The 26,431-nt window shown below is 40.0% G+C and overlaps 1 protein-coding gene across 5 annotated transcripts in view; it reads left to right on the top strand.

Moving 5' to 3' along the window:
* The first annotated feature begins 303 nt into the window (after window positions 1-303).
* LOC309718391 (sushi domain-containing protein 2-like) overlaps window positions 304-26,431 on the top strand; it is a 120,992-nt gene continuing 94,864 nt past the window's right edge. For 3 of the 5 annotated variants that reach the window (XM_082553558.1, XM_082553559.1, XM_082553560.1), the window contains exons 1-12: window positions 304-387; window positions 533-731; window positions 1,059-1,207; window positions 8,684-9,035; window positions 9,833-10,034; window positions 10,538-10,623; window positions 10,722-10,990; window positions 11,536-11,679; window positions 12,480-12,632; window positions 13,108-13,359; window positions 14,086-14,364; window positions 14,655-14,831. In XM_082553558.1, coding sequence (XP_082409684.1) covers window positions 321-387; window positions 533-731; window positions 1,059-1,207; window positions 8,684-9,035; window positions 9,833-10,034; window positions 10,538-10,623; window positions 10,722-10,990; window positions 11,536-11,679; window positions 12,480-12,632; window positions 13,108-13,359; window positions 14,086-14,364; window positions 14,655-14,831 — 2,329 coding nt within the window. In that variant the 5' untranslated portion in view covers window positions 304-320. Of the gene's footprint in view, window positions 388-532; window positions 732-1,058; window positions 1,208-4,197; window positions 7,508-8,683; window positions 9,036-9,832; window positions 10,035-10,537; window positions 10,624-10,721; window positions 10,991-11,535; window positions 11,680-12,479; window positions 12,633-13,107; window positions 13,360-14,085; window positions 14,365-14,654; window positions 14,832-26,431 lie in introns of those variants that run through there. The other 2 variants (XM_082553561.1, XM_082553562.1) reach the window with 2 other exon arrangements.

Genomic DNA, 26,431 nt, shown 5'->3' on the forward strand with positions numbered 1-26,431 from the left:
GGATAAACCCATATGTTAGTGGAGTGAACCAAACGAGTTAACGGTTAAAGTTGTAACTTTAAATAGCTGAAAATGAAATTAAATACGTGACAGTGCGAGTTTTGGAAAGAATATATACATTTTGTTGGTTTCCTGTAGGAAAAATAAATAAAAACGTCAGACCTTAGCGTCTGTTAATCAGTACCTCGTGATTTAGAACTGTTACTAAAGTCGAATACTTAATTTTGTTTGCTACCTCAAATGACCTTTGGCAGACTTTCAGCCAAAGATGGTGTAACACAGGCAGGAGCGTGAACGTTATTTTGTTGTCCAAGCTAAAGATGAGGGGAAACTGTAAGATATTTTGTCTCAGTGGGCTTCTTATTGTTTTCTCATATAACACAGCTGGTAAGTCATTTTCAAAGTTTTTCATTAGACAGATAATCAGAAATTATGCGCACCCTGTAATGGAATGCGGCTGTGCTGTTGTAATATAAAGTCGATATATATTTTGAGGTATGAAGTGCAAATATTTTTTGTTACTATTCATTAGGTCAAACGTGCAGGGGACGCTGTGGAGATGTACTGGAGAAGTGCTCCTGCCATGATACCTGTATGTCTTTGATGAGCTGCTGTGCAGACTACAATCAGTCCTGTTTCCAGGTGATCCCTTATTCCAGCTCCATGCTGGGCGGAAAAGCGCTCAGGATCCTCGGATTGGACCTTCATCCCCATGGGCAGCTTCTCTGCAGGTGTGTTTTTGTAGTATAAGAGTGTAATTTTAAGGTCAGAGATATTTTACTAGGATTTAGATGGCATTGTGGGTAATTAGCCAGATCTCAGCAAACTGATGGGAAATGTGGGGCGGAAAGTGCTTTACCTGTGCTGAAAGGTGGTCTAAGATGTTAACATAGCTTACTAAACTGTGAAGGTGAAAGGTTTGGCGTTTATGTTTATACACTAAGCATGAACGGAAGCTAAGGTTTGTAGTCAGATTTCACTAGTCTCTCTATATTTGTGTTTTCCATCTGAATCACACAGTTCTTGTTACTAATAAATTGTGTTCTTTTTTTTTTCAGGTTTAAAGGTGAAATTTTACGTGATGGATTTATTGATGCTGAGGGCCGTGCATACTGTATTTCTCCTCTATTGTATGAGACAGGTTGGATACCATTTGATGTCTCAACAGATGGTATTAAGTTTGACAGATCTGCACAGTATTTCTCAGGTAAGCTGCTGAAATATAAAGCTGTTTATTAGGGGTGCAACGATACACAAAATTCACGGTTCGGTTCGGTACTTTGGTGTCACGGTTCGATATTTTTTCGATACAAAAAAATGTTCATGCCTTTTTAATTTGTCATTTATTAAAATTATATATATATATTTTAACTCAAAAGTACAGTTTTTAAATTTAATGTTGCTGAAACAAAAGTAATTAAAAAAATAAATATATCTCAGGGCTCTCAAAATTTCAAAATCCCTGGTAGCCCTTCGGGCAGGGACTCTTCAGTTTTTGGTAGCCCAAAATAAATGTAAGTAGCCCGAATAAAAAAGAGAGCAATTTTTTGATTGATGTTTTGTTTCCTTTACAATATTATATATTAAAGTATAATATTGTAAAGGAAACAAAACATTAATCAAAAAATGTTGAAAAACAAATTACAACATTGTACAAAAATTACAATCATCAACTCAAATACTTGGTTCTAATTGAACAGAAATTTCTATGAACTTGTAAGAACTGTGTAGGACATGAATCAGTCTGTGTCAGATCCTGAATTTGAAATTTCCACTGAAGTCACGGGTAAGAGACAAGTGGAACCAAGATCTAGGCCATTTGCTTTTTGAAGTTTGCAAAGACTGCTAAATTTTGCCAGTGGTAGTTCACTCTTTGCAACATAGTACGCTGTTCTAAACAGATTTTTCAGGTTTATTTTTAGTATGTTATTTGCAATTGGTGTTTGTTCTGGGAAAGATATTGCAGACTGAGCAATAATGCATTTCTTGCATTTCTCATGGGTTCTAATGGGGGCCTTTCTTAAAATGACTGGTCCCAGTAACAAAGGCGCTTGTCGACTCAGAAATCGAGAGAAAACCAACAACACATCCGGCAGAACATTATGTTATTTACACGGGTGCACATAAGTGGTCCGCATGTGCGCATTCGCTGTCAAAATAAAAGACGCGCACCAGATAAGAAGTTGCAACGCGCGTTTGCGTCCATATAAAAAGCACTGTTTTTGTCCGCTAGAGTGGGATTTTCACGGCACATTCCACACCACATCTCTGTGCGTTCATCATTTGTTTGAAGCCAGCTCACCTCCTGCAACCACTTTTCCGAGAATACGTGCTTCTTTTGTGGTTCGGACTCCTTCTGACATTTGTTTGGAGGTGGAGGAAGACCAAAGTAATTGCTTAAAGGAGCTTGCTTCTTCGACATCTTTAAGAGTTCTAAACTTAAAGAGTCTGTCCTCCTCCAGAAAATCTTATGTATGCAAACACGCGTTGCAACTTCATATCTTGTGCGCGTCTTTTTTTTTTTTTTTTTTTTTGACAGCGAATGCGCACCTGCGGACCACTTATGTGCAGCCCCGGTTATATAGCTCATCATATCGCAGCCACAGAAATTATTTTGTCCATGAAACCATAAAGCTGCACTTTCTTTTTGCCTTATAGTCTGATTTGTCATAACTTTTCCGTTTTGTGGTAAGCTTTTCTTTGGCTGTCACTTCTTCACCCTGACCTGTCTTATTTGGCTCAGCAGAACTAAAATATATGTCCTGCTGCTTTTACACACACACACACACACACACACACACACACACACACACACACACACACACACACACACACATAACGCTCAGCGATTCTCTGCGCGATCAACCTCTCACATGTTTAAGCTGCGGGAGATTTCACTTGTCATGTTTGCATAGTAAGCTAACGATTGATAAGACGATGTCAGAGGAATTGGTGCGCAAATTATCATCACTCACCAATCAGTACTGTCGCTCTCTATACACAGTTAGCGCGATTGCAAAGTGAAAGCAAAAAACAAGCGCAAATTCAAACGCGATTTCAATATGTCACATATTGACAATGGCTCGCCGATGCCAATGACATAATTACCCAGCTACATTTCCGAAAGAATGCAAAATCATTGGCATATATTTTTCCTTCCTACAATAGCCCAACGGGCAGGGCAGAGATAGATTTTGGTAGCCCGACTGGAAAAATCGCTAGCTCCGGGATGTCGGGCTAGCGATTTTGCAAGCCCTGTATCTGATTCAGGAATCACTCATCTTTGGAAAAGAGAGTTTATTACAGAGAAATGGCTCTTTCCAAAATAAAAGCAATACTATATGCTTCTCCTGGGCTATATTCTCAGCAGCATAATGTAGTGGGTCAGGGCTGTTCGGGGTTCTGTTTGTACAGTTATGTTTTCTTTATGTTGCCATAGTGACGGGTGACCCCTCTCGCTGCGACGGTTTGTCCTTCCGGGGTCAGAGGGCGCCCTGTGTGTTGTTGTTGTTGCTGCTGTGCGGTTGCCGCGCTGAACAGTTAGCTAGCGGCAGTGTTCTTCTGTAGATGTCAATAAACAGCTGTGCTCACTGGCTAGCTCACGGGAAGCAAGACCAACCTTGTTTGAGAATCATGTGCTAACGGCTGTCTAGGGTAAAGTTTGTAGCATGCATGCTTGTTGTGTTTGTCTGCTTCCACTTCTCCTAGCACTAGGATGATGTCAGCGTAAATGTGCAGTCATATTCGTTGTGTTCCCACTAGTGCTGTCAGCGTTAATGTCATTGAAATGAAGTTAACGCCACAACACGGCAAATCTCCGTTAATGAGCTATCCCTGATCGCCCAGTGTGTGGGGCTAGATGGCCAACACGTTAACGAGCTAACTGCGCTAACACACTAGTTCCCACCCATGTAATTGAGCATTGCGTGGCACATCCAACATACTGTTTTACTTTAGTCCATGACACGCTTACCTTCAGGGTCATGTATCTGATTGAGGAATCACTCATCTTTGGAAAAGAGAGTTTATTACAGAGAAATGGCTCTTTCCAAAATAAAAGCAATACTATACGCTTGTCCTGGGCTATATTCTCAGCAGCATAACGTAGAGGGTCAGGGCTGTTCGAGGTTCTGTTTGTACAGTTATGTTTTGTTTATGGTGCCATAGTGATGGGTGACCCCTGCGACGGTGTGTCCTTCCGGGGTCAGAGGGCGCCCTGTGTGTTGTTGTTGTTGCTGTGCTGAGCAGTTAGCTAGCGGCAGTGTTCTTCTGCAGATGTCAATAAACGGCTGTGCTCCCTGGCTAGCTCACGGGAAGCAAGACTGCCTTCAAAAAGGGACTCATAATGATTGTTTTTCATGCTTTGATTTGCCACAACATGGCAAATCATGTGCTAACGGCTGTCTAAATGACTCGGGTAAAGTTTATAGCATGCATGCTTGTTGTTTTTGTCTGCTTCCACTTGTCTTTGCACTAGGATGATGTTGGCATAAATGTGCAGTCATATTTGTTGTGTTCCCACTAGTGCTGTCAGCGTTGTGTCGTTGAAATGATGTTAACGCCACAACATGGCAAATCTCCGTTAATGAGCTATCCCTGATCGCCCAGTGCGTGGGGCTAGACGGCCAACACGTTAACGAGCTAACTGCGCTAACGCACTAGTTCCCACCCATGTAATTGAGCATTGCGTGGCACATCCAACATACTGTTTTACTTTAGTCAATGACACGCTTACCTTCAGGGTCATGTATCTGATTCAGGAATCACTCATCTTTGGAAAAGAGAGTTTATTACAGAGAAATGGCTCTTTCCAAAATAAAAGCAATACTATATGCTTCTCCTGGGCTATATTGTCAGCAGCATAATGTAGCGGGTCAGGGCTGTTCGGGGTTCTGTTTGTACAGTTATGTTTTCTTTATGTTGCCATAGTGACGGGTGACCCCTCTCGCTGCGACGGTTTGTCCTTCCGGGGTCAGAGGGCGCCCTGTGTGTTGTTGTTGTTGTTGTTGCTGCTGTGCGGTTGCCGCACTGAACAGTTAGCTAGCGGCAGTGTTCATCTGTAGATGTCAATAAACGGCTGTGCTCCCTGGCTAGCTCACAGGAAGCAAGACCAAACGACACCTCCGTCTCCTCCTTGTTTGAGAATCATGTGCTAACGGCTGTCTAAATGACTCGGGTAAAGTTTGTAGCATGCATGCTTGTTGTTTTTGTCTGCTTCCACTTCTCCTAGCACTAGGATGATGTCGGCGTAAATGTGCAGTCATATTCGTTGTGTTCCCACTAGTGCTGTCAGCGTTAATGTCATTGAAATGAAGTTAACGCCACAACACGGCAAATCTCCGTTAATGAGCTATCCCTGATCGCCCAGTGTGTGGGGCTAGACGGCCAACACGTTAACGAGCTAACTGCGCTAACACACTAGTTCCCACCCATGTAATTGAGCATTGCGTGGCACATCCAACATACTGTTTTACTTTAGTCCATGACACGCTTACCTTCAGGGTCATGTATCTGATTCAGGAATCACTCATCTTTGGAAAAGAGAGTTTATTACAGAGAAATGGCTCTTTCCAAAATAAAAGCAATACTATACGCTTCTCCTGGGCTATATTCTCAGCAGCATAATGTAGAGGGTCAGGGCTGTTCGAGGTTCTGTTTGTACAGTTATGTTTTGTTTATGTTGCCATAGTGACGGGTGACCCCTGCGACGGTGTGTCCTTCCGGGGTCAGAGGGCGCCCTGTGTGTTGTTGTTGTTGCTGTGCGGTTGCCGCGATGAGCAGTTAGCTAGCGGCAGTGTTCTTCTGCAGATGTCAATAAACGGCTGTGCTCCCTGGCTAGCTCACGGGAAGCAAGACTGCCTTCAAAAAGGGACTCATAATGATTGTTTTTCATGCTTTGATTTGGCATGATTTGCCACAACATGGCAAATCATGTGCTAACGGCTGTCTAAATGACTCGGGTAAAGTTTGTAGCATGCATGCTTGTTGTTTTTGTCTGCTTCCACTTGTCTTTGCACTAGGATGATGTCGGCGGCGTAAATGTGCAGTCATATTTGTTGTGTTCCCACTAGTGCTGTCAGCATTAATGTCATTGAAATGAAGTTAACGCCACAACACGGCAAATCTCCGTTAATGAGCTATCCCTGATCGCCCAGTGCATGGGGCTAGACGGCCAGCACGTTAATGAGCTAACTGCGCTAACACACTAGTTCCCACCCATGTAATTGAGCATTGCGTGGCACATCCAACATACTGTTTTACTTTAGTCCATGACACGCTTACCTTCAGGGTCATGTATCTGATTCAGGAATCACTCATCTTTGGAAAAGAGAGTTTATTACAGAGAAATGGCTCTTTCCAAAATAAAAGCAATACTATATGCTTCTCCTGGGCTATATTGTCAGCAGCATAATGTAGCGGGTCAGGGCTGTTCGGGGTTCTGTTTGTACAGTTATGTTTTCTTTATGTTGCCATAGTGACGGGTGACCCCTCTCGCTGCCACGGTTTGTCCTTCCGGGGTCAGAGGGCGCCCTGTGTGTTGTTGTTGTTGTTGTTGCTGCTGTGCGGTTGCCGCACTGAACAGTTAGCTAGCGGCAGTGTTCATCTGTAGATGTCAATAAACGGCTGTGCTCCCTGGCTAGCTCACAGGAAGCAAGACCAAACGACACCTCCGTCTCCTCCTTGTTTGAGAATCATGTGCTAACGGCTGTCTAAATGACTCGGGTAAAGTTTGTAGCATGCATGCTTGTTGTTTTTGTCTGCTTCCACTTCTCCTAGCACTAGGATGATGTCGGCGTAAATGTGCAGTCATATTCGTTGTGTTCCCACTAGTGCTGTCAGCGTTAATGTCATTGAAATGAAGTTAACGCCACAACACGGCAAATCTCCGTTAATGAGCTATCCCTGATCGCCCAGTGTGTGGGGCTAGACGGCCAACACGTTAACGAGCTAACTGCGCTAACACACTAGTTCCCACCCATGTAATTGAGCATTGCGTGGCACATCCAACATACTGTTTTACTTTAGTCCATGACACGCTTACCTTCAGGGTCATGTATCTGATTCAGGAATCACTCATCTTTGGAAAAGAGAGTTTATTACAGAGAAATGGCTCTTTCCAAAATAAAAGCAATACTATACGCTTCTCCTGGGCTATATTCTCAGCAGCATAATGTAGAGGGTCAGGGCTGTTCGAGGTTCTGTTTGTACAGTTATGTTTTGTTTATGTTGCCATAGTGATGGGTGACCCCTGCGACGGTGTGTCCTTCCGGGGTCAGAGGGCGCCCTGTGTGTTGTTGTTGTTGCTGTGCGGTTGCCGCGATGAGCAGTTAGCTAGCGGCAGTGTTCTTCTGCAGATGTCAATAAACGGCTGTGCTCCCTGGCTAGCTCACGGGAAGCAAGACTGCCTTCAAAAAGGGACTCATAATGATTGTTTTTCATGCTTTGATTTGGCATGATTTGCCACAACATGGCAAATCATGTGCTAACGGCTGTCTAAATGACTCGGGTAAAGTTTGTAGCATGCATGCTTGTTGTTTTTGTCTGCTTCCACTTGTCTTTGCACTAGGATGATGTCGGCGGTGTAAATGTGCAGTCATATTTGTTGTGTTCCCACTAGTGCTGTCAGCATTAATGTCATTGAAATGAAGTTAACGCCACAACACGGAAAATCTCCGTTAATGAGCTATCCCTGATCGCCCAGTGCATGGGGCTAGACGGCCAGCACGTTAACGAGCTAACTGCGCTAACACACTAGTTCCCACCCATGTAATTGAGCATTGCGTGGCACATCCAACATACTGTTTTACTTTAGTCCATGACACGCTTACCTTCAGGGTCATGTATCTGATTCAGGAATCACTCATCTTTGGAAAAGAGAGTTTATTACAGAGAAATGGCTCTTTCCAAAATAAAAGCAATACTATACGCTTGTCCTGGGCTATATTGTCAGCAGCATAATGTAGCGGGTCAGGGCTGTTCGGGGTTCTGTTTGTACAGTTATGTTTTGTTTATGTTGCCATAGTGACGGGTGACCCCTCTCGCTACATCACATGAAAACCAAAATAATTCCAAACGCCAGATCTGAATGAGGGTGGGGGAGGTTCAATTTGCCATGTTGCAAGGAGAGCTTAACTTCTGTCTCGCTAGTTTGCCCTGCGCTCTTCCTTCTGACAATGCTGTCTGTGTTGAACGCTCAGTGGATCTGTGCTTGACAGTGCAGCCTAGGCGGAGTAGTCGAACGCAGATTCACTGAGCGCTCAACACAGACAGCATCGTCAGAAGGAAAGTTGATAAAATAAATTACAAATTTTGTATTGTTCGATACATATGCGTACCGAACCGAAAGCACTGTATCGAACGGTTCAATATCGATACGAGTATCGTTGCACCCCTACTGTTTATGTCCTGTCTCTAAACTGATCGATATCTAAACCTTTTGGGGTATTAACTGTCTATTAGGTTGATTTAGAAACTATAGAAAATATTTTAAGTGCTATTTAAAGAAGACTTCATTGCAGATACAGTATTTTAATTCCCACTTCCCCAACTAGATATTGGCCAGTGTGAAAAAATTAAATAATATAGACCCATTTTGCAATTATTCATGCTGCTTCCAATACATTATTAAAACTGTTGCTACAACTTGTGAATTACAATTAAATTTGTTGTGTTTAACTATCAGTCCATCCAAGTAAAGCAGATCCTGCTTATAAAGTTACCCTGGGGAATGCAACGCAGTGGCAATACTACGGCACGCCGAATGTGGCAGGACGACTTGAGTTCACTTGGAATAGTTCTTTGATCAGTGCAGAGAAGGTCAACATAGAGCTGTGGGGTTACAGAGAGTTTAAAGCAAAAGAAGAGACAAATGCATCAGCCCTTTTAGAGGCAGAGCTGCGGTATCTGTATTCTCTTGGAAGAAATCTGACCAACACTGGTGCCTTCAGCTTCATCCCTGAGCCCAAAGAGGACTACTCTGACTGGGAGTTGGGCAATATCCGCATTACTGCGAGTTCTAACGTGGAAGGAGCAAGGTATCTATAATACATATCAGGCATTGGACATGTCATATTTAAACATTATTTTGTCCCATATTTGTAAAATCTTGCTATAATGCTAACAATTTTGCATCCTTTTCATAGTTGTTAAAATTCTAGGAATAAGGTGAAAAAATGTGAACTGAAACTATTATGATAATTTCAATTTCTGTATTGTTATTCTTGCATGACTCCCAGGTCAAAATAACCTTTGTTGTTATACTGGCCATCATTTGCCATGACAGCTCCTCAGTCTTTAAGGCCATCTTAAGGCTTTCTTCTGATTGGCAGCCCCTCACAGGCAAAAGATTTGAGCAGCAAGTGGAAGTGGCTTCTGTACTTACAACCAAAGCTCTGTGACTGAAATGGAGAAGAACATTGTCTGAAACAAAGAGGCTTAGCCTTTTTTTTGCTCAAACTTACGCTGACCTCAGTGTTCAAAACTGTGGCCACATTTATTATTAGCATCCACCACTGGAACAGTGTATTTATGAACATGGATGACAATAAGAGGTTCATCTTAAACGTATAGTTTTATATCTGTCAGATATCAGAAAGAGGTTATTTGGATTTAATCTGATCATAAAATGTGCCTGGCTTTAAAAACTTAGATTTAAGGTGACTGTCTTTGTAATAACCAAAGTTTTTATTTAAGGTTTGACATTTGGATTGTTTGTAAACCTTGTCTACAACCCTTCATCATTGCAAATGTCTGCTAGCATCTGAAACGCGAGGATCTACTACTGTTTTCTGTTTTTATTTGTACCAAAATCACAGTTTTGTTTATAACACAGAGATGTACAAGGCCTCTGGAGTGGAGGCCACGTGTTGGCCTGGCACCTGGAGCAGGCTTTCAGAGAAAACTCTGCAGCCTGGGCACACAATAAGTGTCTGAAATGGGATGTGCTGGAGGAAAACCTGCCAAACTTCCTGAATGAACTCATCGACTGTCCTTGCACAGTGGCTCAGGCCCGAGCAGATACAGGCAGGTTTCATGTGAGTACATGTACCTCAGCGAATCCTCAAATAATATCTGTACAGATTGTGTGTCACATGGTCAGATACAGTAGAGCATAAGACTCCTGTACTGGATTGCCTTTCTTCAGTTGTTCTAGACTGAAGTCTACATACCCTTACCCTTAGTAAAAGTATATTTACATCATGTCCTTAGGGATTAATAAAGGATTCTGATTTACAGCTTAAAAAATCCCAACTAAGAACCTTTACTGTTCTGAACTGTTTTTAAAAGGAAGCTGTTCTTTAGTATTCTCAGGGTTACGGTTAGTAAGGCTAATAAGGGTGGAAATTAAAAAGATAGCATGGATTTTGGATTTTGTTCTCCTCTGTCTTTTTGAAAATATTTCTAATCTTGTTCTGTTAAATTGTCAGTCTGGCTGATTTGTGCCTCTGTAGTGGACTGCGAGGGTAACATTGTCAAGGCCTGTTAAAGATTTACACCGGTCATTGTTATTTATTTTCCATCCATTTTGCCGTTTCAGACTGATTATAGTTGTGACATTGAGAGGGGAAGTGTGTGCACTTACCACCCAGGTTGTGTCCACTGTGTCCGAGCAATTCATGCCAGGTAGGCGTGGCATAATCAAGAAAAAATCAAGTTTTTAAAAATGTAAAATTGAAATACGCTTTTCCTTTTTATTGCGATTTTTGTTTTATCATTTGTAGTCCTATCCATGGATCAGGGCAGCAGTGCTGCTATGACAGCACAGGTTCTCTGGTGCTGACTGGAGACTCAGTTGGTGGAAGCACCCCAGACAGGGCTCACGACTGGGGCTCGCCACCCTACATTAAACCCCCACGGGTGCCAGGGTATTCCCACTGGCTTTATGATGTCATGAGCTTCTATTATTGCTGCCTGTGGTCCCCACACTGCCATATATACTTAAAACGTCGACCTTCAAGTGGGTGTCAAAACTACCGACCACCAAGAGCAGGTGAGACGACTCTTCAGTCAAGTCATATGTCTTTATTTAATTCATAGATGGGAATGAAAAGCGGGTATCAAGACCTGATAAAACCGTTTTTATTTGAGTCTTATATCAGAATTATTGACTAGTTAATTTTGTTGTTTAACTTCAGTAAGTAAGTCAGCTATATAAAAATGTGTCTTATACTGCATACTGCAGTAGTAAGTATCTTTTTTTTAAAAAGTCAAACATCCTCATTTATTGCTAAAATAAATAGGCCCACACTGAGTGTTTGTTAATCTTTATCCAAATACTTCTGTCTTCCTTGAACCTTATAATATATTCTGCAAACGGTCATTAGAGCAGCAGGTTACATAAGATTGGTTTGCAGGTAAAGTAAATGAATGACAGAATATTGCTGAGAGTTAAAATGTGAAAAACAAAAAACTGACTCCATCTCATGAGTTTAAAAACAACATCGCAACCTCTATGTTGATATTAGAAAAGCTCTGCGAGAGATGAGAAATAATTATGTTTGTGGGCATCGCTGCTTTTTTCTCAATGCCTCGCAGGTGTCGTCCTCGGGGATCCACATTTCATAACGTTCGATGGCCTTAGGTACACTTTCAATGGCAAAGGAGAATATTACCTTGTGTCGTCACCAGCAAAAGGCCTGAGTGTTCAGGCCAGAACAGAACAGGTGAAACTTAAGAACGGTGAGTCCACGTTTGAGGTGAATGGCCTGTCTGAATCCACTCTTTGATCCCCATGGTGTGCCTCTGGAATTTGCCCACGCATGCTGACCTTAACATCGCGTGACGCATTCTGTCTTGTTTTGCATGCACTGTTCCTCTTAATGTTTTACACACTGAGAGGAAGCAAACTAAGCCCCTAGTTTAAGAGAATGCACTAGTGCTACAAAATGACAGCCTTGTTTTTTTACTCAGTGCTTCTTAGAGTCAGATGTGTTGAAGAAGAACAGATGTTAGCTTCGCTCGTTAGAATTTTTTCCAAGTCATTATATAAGAGCCATGGGCCAAGTGACTTGGAAAGCCAGATGCCATTAATAGTCCCCTCATTAGATCAATGTAGACAAACATCTGGATTATTTGAAACGGCAGAGACTTAAAGTCAACCTTTATTTCTTTTTTCTTTTTTTTTTAAATACATTTATATTATTACTCTGGTTACAAATAAGAGTTAGTAAGAGCCAAAATCTAAGGCCCTCCTGAAACGCACCATGTTTTTTTTTTCTACTCTTGGCCCTGTCTGATGTCATTAAGAGGGACTGTCCCAAATAGGGTTCTAATATCTTAAGCACAGAGTTCTGACTGTGACCACAGGAGCAGAAAAAATTGCTTGTTTCTGGCAGAGGATGAAACGAGTGTTTGTACCGAGACCCAGCATAAGATAAACAAGGAGCTGTAAATTATGTTAATTGAATGATAGGTCCCCTTTTATGTTGACTTCAGAGTACATAATGCATATTTAAAATGTAATTATGTCCAAAAACAAGGTACTTTGGCCAAAGCCACACGGCTGTCGTCAGTGGCTATGAAACAGGATGCATCAGATGTCATTGAGGTGCGTGTAGCAGGGGCCCATCTTCAGGTGCTGAGGAACCAAAACATCCTACCATTCACTGAACAGAGATGGATGGACCTACATGGTGAGGTGCTTTAGATTCTCCTGACTTGGTTAAAGCTCCGATAAAAATCGTTACACTTTTATTACCCAAAGTTACATCAAAAGAAGGATCTTAATTATTAACAAAGTAACTTTAATAAAATAAAAACTCTGATTTTGGAGGTGATCTTTTGTGATTTCCTGTCATTACTGTGCATTCCTCCAACAGTTTATTCACTGCTTTTTGTTCTCATACTTTTCTCATGTTTTCTTGCTTACATTTTAAGGTTTGCCTGTTATGTGATGCAAAGCCTGCAGACAGTTATTGTTTAGGATGATAAAACACAAGTTTTTTATAATTTAAACCATGCCTTGTGTTGCTTTAACTATAGTGGCATCACTATAGTCACAAAATGTGACTTATACATATTTTAGTTGCTCAGTTTTTTGTTTTATTGTTACATTTATTAAACTGGAACCGTTTGTTATAAACTCATGGATGAATCTATGTTTTCTAGGAGTGTATGTGTTCAGCCCCAGTCCTGGGAATGTGACTGTAATCTTTTCCTCCGGTGTTGGCGTGGAGGTTTGTCTGTATGAAGGAACCATGGCTGTGACCATGCTGCTTCCAGGAGAGTTTTACAACCACACCCAGGGTCTCCTTGGCTCAATGAACTCTGACCCGTCAGATGATCTGACCATCCAACTCGGAGAAGTCATCTCCTCAGCTGATGCCACGTTGGAAGAAATCTTTACCTTTGGAGCCAGCTGTAAGTAAGAGAGCCTGTTGTTTGTGAAACAGCAGAAAATCAATCACATTGAGCAAACGCTGACAACCAGTTATCAATCGAAAACACTAAATATGCTTATGAATCATTTTGTTTTTGCGAGCTCTTTTCTGTGTTTACAAAGGCAAAAGGAATTTAATGATTTGCTAATAATCCCCACATCAAATGGGTTTTTTTGGCGTTTTAATAAAAGGACTCAATTTATGATAAATGTTTTGAGAGTGCACAGAAGGAGAACATGCATGTTTTAAGTTAGCCTTAATAGATTTTAGAGAGTGAACAAGTAAAAGCACATAAATTGGTGCTTTTCAATTGTTACAGATCCTTAAAAACTAGTGAACAGCTGACATACAATTAACCGTTTAACTGATTTCATGTGCTGTTTTAACTGAAACAGACACTCAAAACAAAACGACAGCATGTATTTGACTCTGCTCTGGGTTTTTTTCTTGCTTACATATTGTGTACTTCTAATTCTTTACTTTTCATACCACATTCTAGAAAATAATCAGTTTCATCCAAGGTTTAAAAATAGTTGTTTTTTTATTCAGAGATATGTCCCCTATATGTAACAGACCTTTAGTTTCACCATTTATAAGCCGTTTTGTTAAGTCCAAACCTAAATGACAGTGTGTAGTAATTTCACAAATATACTTGTATGGTTTTTGTTTTTTAACCAATGAAAATATTGTGTGTTTCTGCCCATAGGGAACATTTCAAAGAATTCCTCCCTTTTCACATATGATTCAGAGCACCTTTTGGATATGTATAATATCCCACCGAGCCATGACCCCACTTTTGTTCCAGCTTTTTCTCTACCCGAGAGCCTTGATGACCCTTTGGTGGCAGACATGTTGACGATGTGTTATGGAGAAGGTTCACAGTTTTGTAAATATGATACCCTGACGACTCGGGACCTCACAGTGGGAAATGCCACACTCAAGGCCTACCAGAAACACCAAGCCCTACTGCACGCCCTGAAACCAGGTACCACAGGAAATAAGAGGAAGCCTATTCATATGTAGTTTGTGATTACATGTTTATTCTTACTGTTTCATTTTAAATAAAACTGAGTATCTGAACAACACTGAACACCAGTGTTGTTACGTAGAAAGGATTATACATCACATTATGCCATAAGAAAACCTAATAAGAGAAAATATTAGTTTTGGAAATTGTTTTATAGTTATACGTCTGAAAATAACCCTTTTTAACCTTTTCTTTAATACTTGGCAGAGCACAATGAAATAATAGTTTAGTGTGTTATTCTTCCTTAGTGGTGTCTTGTGGCTGGCTTCCCACACCAAGGAATGGGTGGAAGAACGGGACTGATTACCTGGAGGGGAGCACTCTAAGCTTCGCCTGCAACAAAGGCTACATAATGTATGGATCTGCAGAGCGCACCTGTCTGGGTGATGGGACCTGGACAGGAGATCAGCCCTTCTGTATTACAGGTACGCTCTAAAAGTAAAGCCATAATAAACAAGAAGCTCTCTGAGAACGCAAATCTCTGCCGAGGCAGGGCACTCTGTGGGCAGTATTCACCTTTAGTCGAATTGAAATTGTATAAATTTCTTGTTTTTATACACACTTTAAGAAGTTTATAATTTAAAATAAATCTAATTTTGATGGATTTGATGGTAAAATGAGTTCAGCAGATATGAATGTGAGAAAAGGAGCAATAATATGAACGCATATGATCCAGTACTATATAACTATTGCAGACATTATTAATGAAAATCTCTCTTCCAAGTGATTAATGAGCTGTTTTTTTTTTAAGACAAACAAGTGTGTTGATGATCTGAACAGAATCACGTGCATTTGATCAATTTTTTTTATGTCTTTAAAGATGGGAGATGGTGGATATTTCAAAACAGTTCCCATTGGCAACAGAGTTCAGTGCCACATGTCTGAAAAACATTTAGAAAAAAAAGAAGTCTCACTTTCTTTGTGATAGACTCCATATCTCAAACTCTTTGTAACTCCCTGCCGGCTGAGTCTTGTAGCATGATGTATACTGTCATTGGCACTGAAGTATAATATAATTTAGACTGGAGGGAAAAATGTGAACGCTGTAATTTCTCTGTCAGTTTAAACTTACACGTTTTGTGCTCCACAATTGGTAGCAGCTTCCTCTTGAAATTGAGATGACTGGTGAATCTCTTTCTTGTCATGCAGTCTTTTGGACAGCAAAGATTACATAGACTTGGCTCGCGGTTGCTCATGCAGACCTTCAGTAACAAAGCTATAAACGTCTGAACTTGAACGGGCTCGGCTTTGTGTCTGTGAATTAGAACCACCTGGAACCATCTAATGCTTTCATTCATCACCTCATCTAAGAACTCAAAATGAGTATTGTAGTTTTAAGCTGATGCCATCAGATGGCAGTATTTCCAATTGAATACTCTTAGTGTGGTCAGTACCAGTTCTCCCAGTATGTTAAGATTCGTACAGCATCAGAATTCATTTTGCAGCCTGATAACCAGAATGTTTTTTTTTTCTGGTAACTTTAACAGAGTTTTTATTTTCTATGCTCTGAAAAAAGCCTCACACATATGCACAGCCAAGCTGCTTCCAATTAAAATCATTTTAATAACCTTTTTTTTTTTTCCTTTTTGTTTTGCCTTTTTTGGCTCTACAGATGAGACAAATGTGTGAGCAACAGTTTATCTCACAAATATATATATTCACGCAGTATGCCCTGTTTGTTTGCATACTGCTTGTAATGCATGTACTTTCTGTAGTATGTGTTCAGTATATTCTTTGTAACATCAGTCGCAGAGTTTATGGAAGTAAAAAGAAAGTGAGCTGGAACGCAGGCCCAGTATAATGTGTTTGTGACAGAGCGGGTTAATGCCTCGTTTTGTGGAAATAAATGGTTGATTTTAAGAAAACAACTGGTAATGACATAGTAATTATTTGTATTGCAGTTAAATTAAGATTTGATGAAATGGTGCATCTGAGAAGTGATGAAGCAGAGAATCGAAAGCGCTTAACTTCTCATCCACCTCTGCTTTCGTCCTTTCGTGGCCTCACTCCTGCCCTCCATCCTTTCCTCGTTATAACCACAAACACAGACTTCCTCTTGATAGTGATCGGGGATAAATGAGCTTCACTGAAAAGATTTGGAGTCCCTTGTAACAAACAGCTTGGTACAGCTGGATACAATTGATCCAAACTCAATTATTAGCATATTGGTTTCATAACGTGGTTATCTAGAGCAGAACTGTTTAGAAATGTTTGTTATTAAGCCTGGTGATATCTCTTTGTTTTTCTCTACATCTGTTATTTTGCTTTCTTTTCACAGTGATCTCCTTTCTGACTTTTTTGCTAAGGTTTCATCTTAATTATTATTACATTATGCATAATTGGAAAATACCATGCATATCCCTTTTCTGACTACTTGAACTTGCGCGACTGTGATGGATGAGACTCCTGCGGTGTGTCAAAAACTCAATTTGAATTTTATTTGGGAGAAGAAGAAGAACTTTTGGGCCTTCAATTGTCACAGTTAGGATTGGTGGTGAGCAAAGATTGTGGGCGAAGAGCACAGTAGTGCTACTGACCTCTGGGGAGCGAAGTCATGCTGCGAAAGCTTGCAAATGTTGGAAAAAATGACAAGAATTCTCCCGGTCAGGCTCCTGACCTGATGAGCTGCCTGTGGCCTTAGACACTGTGAACTTTTCCACTGCTGAAAAACTGCTGGGTCATTGCAGTAGAGCGGTGATGTTCATCAACACTAATGTCAAGTTAGTTTGAAACAGGCTTTATACTTTGTTGAAGTTTTGGACACATTCCTGCTATACTTCTCATCTCTTTATGGGCGCAGAGTGCTCATAAAGGCCACGTGGTTTTATTTGTTTTTATGGTGCGAGATGTGGAAATTGTTGATTGTAGCTTGTGCTGTCTCTCTGACAGATAGGTGCACAAATAAACAGTCATATTCTGTGAGGTAGTGCTTTAATGTGACCGTTCTACACGGGCGTACACACATACACACACAAAGGTGGGCCTTTTTAGCCTTGTGGAAAATGATTATATTTGCTGTGGCACTCTCGTTACACAAATCAGAGCTAACAACTGCAAACATGACCTGAGGTTCGGAATGGCAGGTGTTGCATGAGCTGTTACCTCCGCCATTCGAATGTGACCTCTAACCAAGTAAACATACTAAATACAGACAGAGCTGGAGACGCCCTGGTGGATCTCGCCTCCTCCCCTTAAATGAATCGCTGCAGCACGATGTGCAGGCTGAACAGTTGCAGAATTGGAGTCACAGCTGAGATGAAAAGGCTGTGCCGCTGAACAACAAATGTGACCACATCCAGTTTGACTTCTTCTCTGAGTCACTTTAATGAGTTGCTGCTGAAATGTTGCCTGCTATCAGCAGAGGTGACAGTAAGTCCTTTCCATCAAAAGTGGATCTCTGTATGAATTTTCCCATCACTAAAATCCCCAGCTATTTGAGATGGATGCTGTACTTGTCGGCGTGCTTTTTTAGCCATTTTAGAGTTTAGGTAGTGGTGGTGCAGTGTGTTGTGAGGATAATGTTAATATCTTCTGCTAGAAAGATGGGAGTGTTGGAGAAGTGAAGGTGGAGTTTGGACTGAAAGTCCTCTGAGTGCTTTTGATCTCACGACTGACAGGGCTGTGAGAGACTTACAAGGTCCTAGAGCTTACTAGCATTGCTGTGCCTTGTCACGGTCTTCTGAAAAACAATACCCCTGGTTGAGTATCAAATGCATACCAATAACAGGTTTGGCCCACCTTAATGGCCTTATAATATTAATACAGTTTCTTGCGTAGAGGGGAAGAAAGTGATTAAAGGGAAGGTGACAGCTGCCAGAAGGGGATCGAGCAATTTTCATAGGGAGTAGTGACGTGGGTTGCAAGACAAAGCCTCACTCAATTTACTCGCTGTGGTTCTCTCTTAGATTCCCCTGAGATAGTGCAGCTGAGCATTGAGAGAGAGGCAAAAGTGGTTGGTAAATTCAGGTTGCGTAGGAGAATGAGAATTGAAATGCCAACCAGGGACAGCTCGAGACCTTAAAACCAGTCATGTTGCTCACATTTTAGTGTCTTGCTTGTGGCCATTTCTGTCACTGAAAGTCTCTAGTTGATAAATTCCACTTAGCAGGCTTTTTCACCTCTGTTATATTTTAATTTTGAGTTCAAGTTACATTTAATTCAAATTAATTCAACATTCAATTAAAAATGAACACAAGAATGTGAAGTCAGCAGTGTTGAATGTTGAAACATTTGACATGTGTTGTTTCACACTGTGCTGAGCAAGATTAGAAGAATTGCAGCAAGTACTTCATATGACCTTCAAACCGCATTTTTCTAACTGTTAGTATCATACGCAGTAGAAAAGATGGACGTGTACTATTGCATTACCCAGTGGTTTGTAAAGTCCTGTTACAAAACCACAGTTTCATTATTTTCACCTCAGCCATCTTGATATATAGAAACCAGATGTGATGAGTGCGGGGTGGATCTGACTGTGAAACTTCAGTTATTGATTTGTGACTGGCAAGTGACGAGCAGAGATGGGCAGTAACGCATTCCGATTACTTTTTTCAAGTAACGAGTAAAATAAGGGATTACTATTGCAAAAACGGTAATTAGATTACTGTTACTTTCCCGTAAGCACGCTGCGTTACTAAAACCGTGATTTTTTTTTTTTTTTTTGCGAGAATGTCTCATGACAGTGACGTAAGCGAGTGCGACGTTCGTGACAACAGCTGTGTGCAGATCAACAATGGATAATATATTGAGTGCGGGAGAGAGTATGAGCGTGCAGCGTTTAAAGCGTGGAAGTACTGACCTTACTTTGAGTTTGATTCCATAAAAAGTGACAAAAACATTAGTGTCCGTTGTGCGTGGGAAGAAAACTTCTTTTTACAGCGAAAAAACCTCCCCAAAACTTCCAAGCAAGCACCGAGTGCGCTACGACGTAATGGGGAATTCACAGAGAAACTTGCGGATTCTTCAACTGACCGCTGCGGCACACCTGCACCAGGGTAAACCTCCGCCTACCCCGCTCCAGCTTTACAGGTGAAAATAGAGCAACAGGACCGCTAGTGTTTGATTTTATTTATTTTCTGCTGTGTTTTACTTGCAAAAGAGACTTTTCCATTTGATTACATTTTGTATGATGGATTATGCAGAACTGGGCTGAAAAATCTATTGCTTTATCACCTATTCAGGTTGTAAATCGTGTTTTTAAAAGTAATTAATTACTTTTGAAAATGAGTAATCAGTAAAGTAACGGGATTACTTTTTTGGGGAAGTAATTAGTTACTGATTACTTTTTCAAGTAACTTGACCGACACTGGTGACGAGTCCACCAGCATGAACAGATAAGCCTCTTATGACTTATGAAGTCTGATTTTTTTCTTTTAGAATGTAATGTGTGCTTTCACCTGCTGTTTTTAGTATTTGATGGACAAATAAAATCTCATACTTGAGTTATTGAAACTCTAGTCACCAAAACAGGTTAATAATTATTTTAAAAAACAGTGATTCTTCTTTAGATCTAATGAAAACCTCTTTGGAGATCGCCATTATGCATGAAAAACCCAGACAAAGGAAAACAACAGAACCATTTCTGTTTCGTTTGTGTGTTCAAGGCTTTATTTTCAAAGGAGATTTTGTACCAATCTGTATTGTTACTCTGTAGCCACTGATTTGTGCAATCAACATCTACTTCACAAGCTACTCTACTTTTTCTGCTAAGTAGAGAAAAAAATGGGCAAGAAACGAGTACAAATGCAAGAAATTGAGGAGTGGATGTAACACAAATATATTTAAAAAATTCTGTGTTAAAACATACACATATGCTGTAGATGTCGATGCAACTACAACTACAACTGCTGTAATTTTGTGTTCAAAATCACATTTTTAAATGCCAGATGATTGACAAGCAGTGTTGTTAGTTAGCGCCTACCTTACTTTTTGTCAGTGCGGTGATGCAATGCAGGTTTTTTTTGTTTTTAATTTTGTACAGGGAACCTATAATGACAAAAGTTTCAATCATATACATGTTTCAGATTCCAAGAATATTTGCACCTGTCAGAATAACAAGAACAAGAAACGTCTTTGCTATTACCAAGGAGAGAAAAGTCAACAGAACGATTTTGAGATGGTATCAGCAATGACAGAAAAAAAAGGAAAACCCAGAAACTTATCTCTATGTTAAGAAAAGCTTTATGCATTAAGAACATAGCTCAAGGGTGTCCGGGTGTGTTAGCGACTAGCAATTTCTTTCAGAGATAAAGACAAAGGAGTGCATTTTAATCAGTCCAAGCCATTATGAACTCATAAATATTCTGAGGTTGAATTGATAATATGTAACATATAATTTCATCTGTTTTCACTGTAGGATAGGTGAAGCAGGTGAGGGATACTCTCTGTCAAACCCTGTGGTATTTATCATGTGTTTATTTCATCTCAGTGGAAATGTGATGCTTTCAACCTGAGTGCTGTTGCTCACTGTGGGTTTATTATTTGATCAGTGAAGTTTGAGTGGACTAACCAGATTGATTTTAATGGTAAAGATTATTACTATACTGGGAGCATGTGGAGGACTAGCATTCAGTCGTTGTGCAGACGTTTGATGTCAGTCCTGCTGCATCCAGATCTGATCCATTGATATTAACACAGAGTAGTTTAGAAGCTTGTGAAGCTATTAGTACATTGTCAGTGTGCATCTCGGTGTAGTTCTTTATTAGCTTTAGTTGTGCCTTGGTTTTTTGTGTTTTGTTTTTTTTTTCACACAGCTGAGGTTATTTTTAAGGACCAGCATCACACTTAACATGTGCTCAAATGAAGACTCAAATAGAAAGTCGTATAGTTCATTTGTGCTTGCCAATTCCCAAAGGAACATTTTAGATTTTTTTTAATTTAATCACAGTATCACCTAAACAAGTGCGCACAATTTAGAGTCAAGTTATTTTTTTAAGCCAGGTTTATCATTTTAGTTTTGTTTAAGCCCGTTGGTATGTTTAAAAACTGCTACACTGCCTAGTAACTGTTGCTTTCTGGCTAATTGGCCAATCATACTTTTTTAAAATATTTTATGAATTGGTTTAGATGAGAAAATACCTGCGATTTGTTTTTTATATGAATGGCATACATAACAAAGTGATTCGTTAGAACAAAATGAAACAACAATAAGCTTTCTAATATGAGCACAGTGTTTGCCTGTTTAGCACAAAGGAAATTGTCAAATCTGATGATTCTCTTTGGTTCATATTCACTTTATACTGACTCACCATGCCCATGTTAAAATTCATAGGACAGTCTTTTTAATTCTGTACTTTATGTGTCTGTAGACCACTTGGCACTGTCCACTTGGTGCATTTATTCTTGTCTTGCTGTTACAACGGTTACTAACCCCTTCATTCTAGTTATTGTAATAAAATGTTTTGTATATCCAGTTAAATAATAAAGATCAAGGCTTCAGCATTTTAGCGTATTTTCCTGTTGTCATTTTCCTCTGTATACATACTGTCATCAGTTCCCTGCTGTAAAAATAAATACACTTTTTCAGTGTTAATATTACCAAAGTCTTTGTAGATTAAGTGTGCCTGATATGTCACCACAATGTTGAAGAACCAAACTGTCAAAAAGCAAGTGGGGGACTTTTATATTCAGTGTACCAGTTGGATGAATAATAGATTTTTAACACTGTGAGCAAAATTTATGTTGTGTGGGGAAAGAGTACTTTCTTTTTCTTTTTCACCCAAAATCACCCTGAGCCTGACACTATTTATAGTGCTCACCAGACTTATTTGTCTGGTGAGCACTATAAATAAATCTTGTACTACTTAATAACCATTTATGCCTCTGTGTGTGCTTCCTCGGCCACTCAACCAGTCCTTGGACACATAAACGTTCACTATATATGTAACAGTTTAGCCCAAAAAAGGACTTTTAGTCATTCATCATTTGTCACTGTTTATAAAGTTTCTAAGCTTGTGCTGAGATCTTAAAACAAGCTCACTGTTTTACAAACTCTTGATGTTGTTGATACTCCAAATAATAAAGCTGCGATGGGTGCATGACTGTTCTGAAGGATAAATAGTTTATAGCAGTGTTTAACTACATTCTTGTGATTTCTCACAGACGATAAAGTGGGCTTTGTTCTCGGTGCTGTTGGTTCCCTCTTAGCACTCGTCACTGTGGGAATAATAATCAGTCTACAAAACAGGAAACAAAAAAGGTGAGATGCTCATGATTTGCTACACATGAAAATCAATATTTTTGTGCTTATGCCACTAAAAGTAATATAGGACACAAGAAATATAAAAAAGGTATGGCAGTGTTAGGAGTCACAGTGCTCTTCACAGCATTAGCAGCAGTTCTGCTGCAGCTTGATTTTCTGTTTCTCTTAATTAGATTTTTTTTTATGAAAAGATGAATTCTCATTTTTTCACTGGATTCTTTTTGATTTGAGAGGTACAGTGTTGGTATCCACCAAGTTTTATTATGTGTTACAACAGTAAGTTTATGTTTATAGTGTGAAAAAAAGGTAAGATTACTTCACTAAAAAGTAAGAGTAAATGGAAGAGCATGTTTCTACTCTACCAGTATTCAGACTTTATTCTTGATGTCTGATTAATTAATTTGTATTGTAGTTCCTAAATATTCCTTTCTATTGTCTCTGAGTCTATTTAGAGTTCTTGATTTCTTTCTTCTTTTTCTGTGTCCAATCTGTTCTAGCGTCCGTGTTCTGTCTTCAGTGTCATCATGTTTGTTTACCTTCAGTCTTGCTAGTCTGTTATCTCTGTGTTTACTCCTTCCCTGAAGCTAGTTTTGAGTCTGGAATCTGGGGCTGTGTCCCAATTCAGGGTCTGCACGCTTGAAGTACGCGCACTACGCATACTACGTACGGTGCGTACTATAAGTACGAGAAGTGCGGAAGTGAGAGGCTTGTGAAATGGGACGGTATACGCTTCGTCGCGCTTTTCAGGTTGCCTAGCAACCATGATACTAACCGCGAGACACGTTACATACAGCTTTGTTTGACAGAAATGAAGGAGAAAAATGTTTTGTTGGTCATTCATTTTTGTCATGACATCACGACACACCGTCGCAGCGAGAGGGCGTCACCCGTCACTATGGCAACATAAACAAAACATAACTGTACAAACAGAACCCCGAACAGCCCTGACCCGCTACAATATGCTGCTGAGAATATAGCCCAGAAGAAGCGTATAGTATAGCTTTTATTTTGGAAAGAGCCATTTCTCTGTAATAATCTCTCTTTTCCAAAGATGAGTGATTCCTCAATCAGATACAGGGCTCGCAAAATCGCTAGCCCGACGTCCCGGGGCTAGCGATTTTTCCAGTCGGGCTACCAAAATCTATCTCTGCCCTGCCCGTCGGGCTATTGTAGGAAGGAAAAATATATGCCAATGATTTTGCATTCTTTCGGAAATGTAGCTGGGTAATTATGTCATTGGCATCGGTGAGCCACTGTCAATATGTGACATATTGAAATCGCGTTTGAATTTGCGCTTGTTTTTTGCTTTCACTTTGCAATCGCGCGAACTGTGTATAGAGAGCGACAGCACTGATCTGTGAGTGATGATAATTTGTGCACCAATTCCTCTGACATAGTCTTATTAATCGTTAGCTTACTATGCAAACATGACAAGTGAAATCTCCCGCAGCTTAAACATGTGAGAGGTTGATCGCGCAGAGAATCGCTGACCGTTATGTGTGTGTGTGTGTGTGTGTGTGTGTGTGTGTGTGTGTGTAAAAGCAGCAGGATTTATATTTTAGTTCTGCTGAGCCAAATAAGACAGGTCAGGGTGAAGAAGTGACAGCCAAAGAAAAGCTTACCACAAAACGGAAAAGTTATGACAAATCAGACTATAAGGCAAAAAGAAAGTGCAGCTTTATGGTTTCATGGACAAAAGAATTTCTGTGGCTGCGATATGATGAGCTATATAACCGGGCTGCACATAAGTGGTCCGCAGGTGCGCATTCGCTGTCAAAATTTAAAAAAAAACGCGCACAAGATATGAAGTTGCAACGCGTGTTTGTATACATAAGATTTTCTGGAGGAGGACAGACATTTGTTTAGAACTCTTAAAGATGTCGAAGAAGCTCCTTTAAGCAATTACTTTGGTGTTCCTCCACCTCCAAACATGTCAGAAGGAGTCCGAACCACAAAAGAAGCACGTATTCTCGGAAAAGTGGTTGCAGGAGGTGAGCTGGCTTCAAACAAATGATGAACGCACAGAGATGTGGTGCAGAATGTGCCGTGAAAATCCCACTCTAGCGGACAAAAACAGTGCTTTTTATATGGACGCAAACGCGCGTTGCAACTTCTTATCTGGTGCGCGTCTTTTATTTTGACAGCGAATGCGCACATGCGGACCACTTATGTGCACCCGTGTAAATAACATGATGTTCTGCCGGGTGTGTTGTTGGTTTTCTCTCGATTTCTGAGTCGACAAGCGCCTTTGTTACTGGGACCTGTCATTTTAAGAAAAGCCCCCATTAGAACCCATGAGAAATGCAAGAAATGCATTATTGCTCAGTCTGCAATATCTTTCCCAGAACAAACACCAATTGCAATAACATACTAAAAATAAACCTGAAAAATCTGTTTAGAACAGCGTACTATGTTGCAAAGAGTGAACTACCACTGGCAAAATTTAGCAGTCTTTGCAAACTTCAAAAAGCAAATGGCCTAGATCTTGGTTCCACTTGTCTCTTACCCGTGACTTCAGTGGAAATTTCAAATTCAGGATCTGACACAGACTGATTCAAGTCCTACACAGTTCTTACAAGTTCATAGAAATTTCTGTTCAATTAGAACCAAGTATTTGAGTTGATGATTGTAATTTTTGTACAATGTTGTAATTTGTTTTTCAACATTTTTTGATTAATGTTTTGTTTCCTTTACAATATTATACTTTAATGTATAATATTGTAACGGAAACAAAACAGGAAACAAAACATCAATCAAAAGAGTGCTCTCTTTTTTATTCGGGCTACTTAAATTTATTTTGGGCTACCAAAAACTGAAGAGTCCCTGCCCGAAGGGCTACCAGAGATTTTGAAATTTTGACAACCCAGAGATATATTTATTTTTTAAATTACTTTTGTTTCAGCAACATTAAATTTAAAAACTGTACTTTTGAGTTAAAATATATATTTATAATTTTAATAAATGACAAATTAAAAAGGCATGAACATTTTTTTTGTATCGAAAAAATATCGAACCGTGACACCAAAGTATCGAACCGAACCGAACCGTGAATTTTGTGTATCGTTGCACCCCTTATCTATCTATCTATCTATCTATCTATCTATCTATCTATCTATCTATCTATCTATCTATCTATCTATCTATCTATCTATCTATCTATCTATCTATCTATCTATCTATCTATCTATCTATCTATCTATCTATCTATCTATCTATCTATCTATCTATCTATCTATCTATCTATCTATCTATCTATCTATCTATCTATCTATCTATCTATCTATCTATCTATCTATCTATCTATCTATCTATCTATCTATCTATCTATCTATCTATCTGTCTGTCTGTCTGTCTGTCTGTCTGTCTGTCTGTCTGTCTGTCTGTCTGTCTGTCTGTCTGTCTGTCTGTCTGTCTGTCTGTCTGTCTGTCTGTCTGTCTGTCTGTCTGTCTGTCTGTCTGTCTGTCTGTCTGTCTGTCTGTCTGTCTGTCTGTCTGTCTGTCTGTCTGTCTGTCTGTCTGTCTGTCTGTCTGTCTGTCTGTCTGTCTGTCTGTCTGTCTGTCTGTCTGTCTGTCTGTCTGTCTGTCTGTCTGTCTGTCTGTCTGTCTGTCTGTCTGTCTGTCTGTCTGTCTGTCTGTCTGTCTGTCTGTCTGTCTGTCTGTCTGTCTGTCTGTCTGTCTGTCTGTCTGTCTGTCTGTAATTATTAAACATTCGCACATAAATAAGTTACGTCATATTCACTACTTTTGACAGTTCACTCTTCGGCCGCTCCATCTTATTAGGGAAATGCCATATACATAAATGTAAATTTCAAAACTCAACCCCAT

This window comes from Aulonocara stuartgranti (genome assembly GCF_965226115.1).
Source record: "Aulonocara stuartgranti genome assembly, chromosome: 12".
Taxonomy (NCBI): domain Eukaryota; kingdom Metazoa; phylum Chordata; class Actinopteri; order Cichliformes; family Cichlidae; genus Aulonocara; species Aulonocara stuartgranti.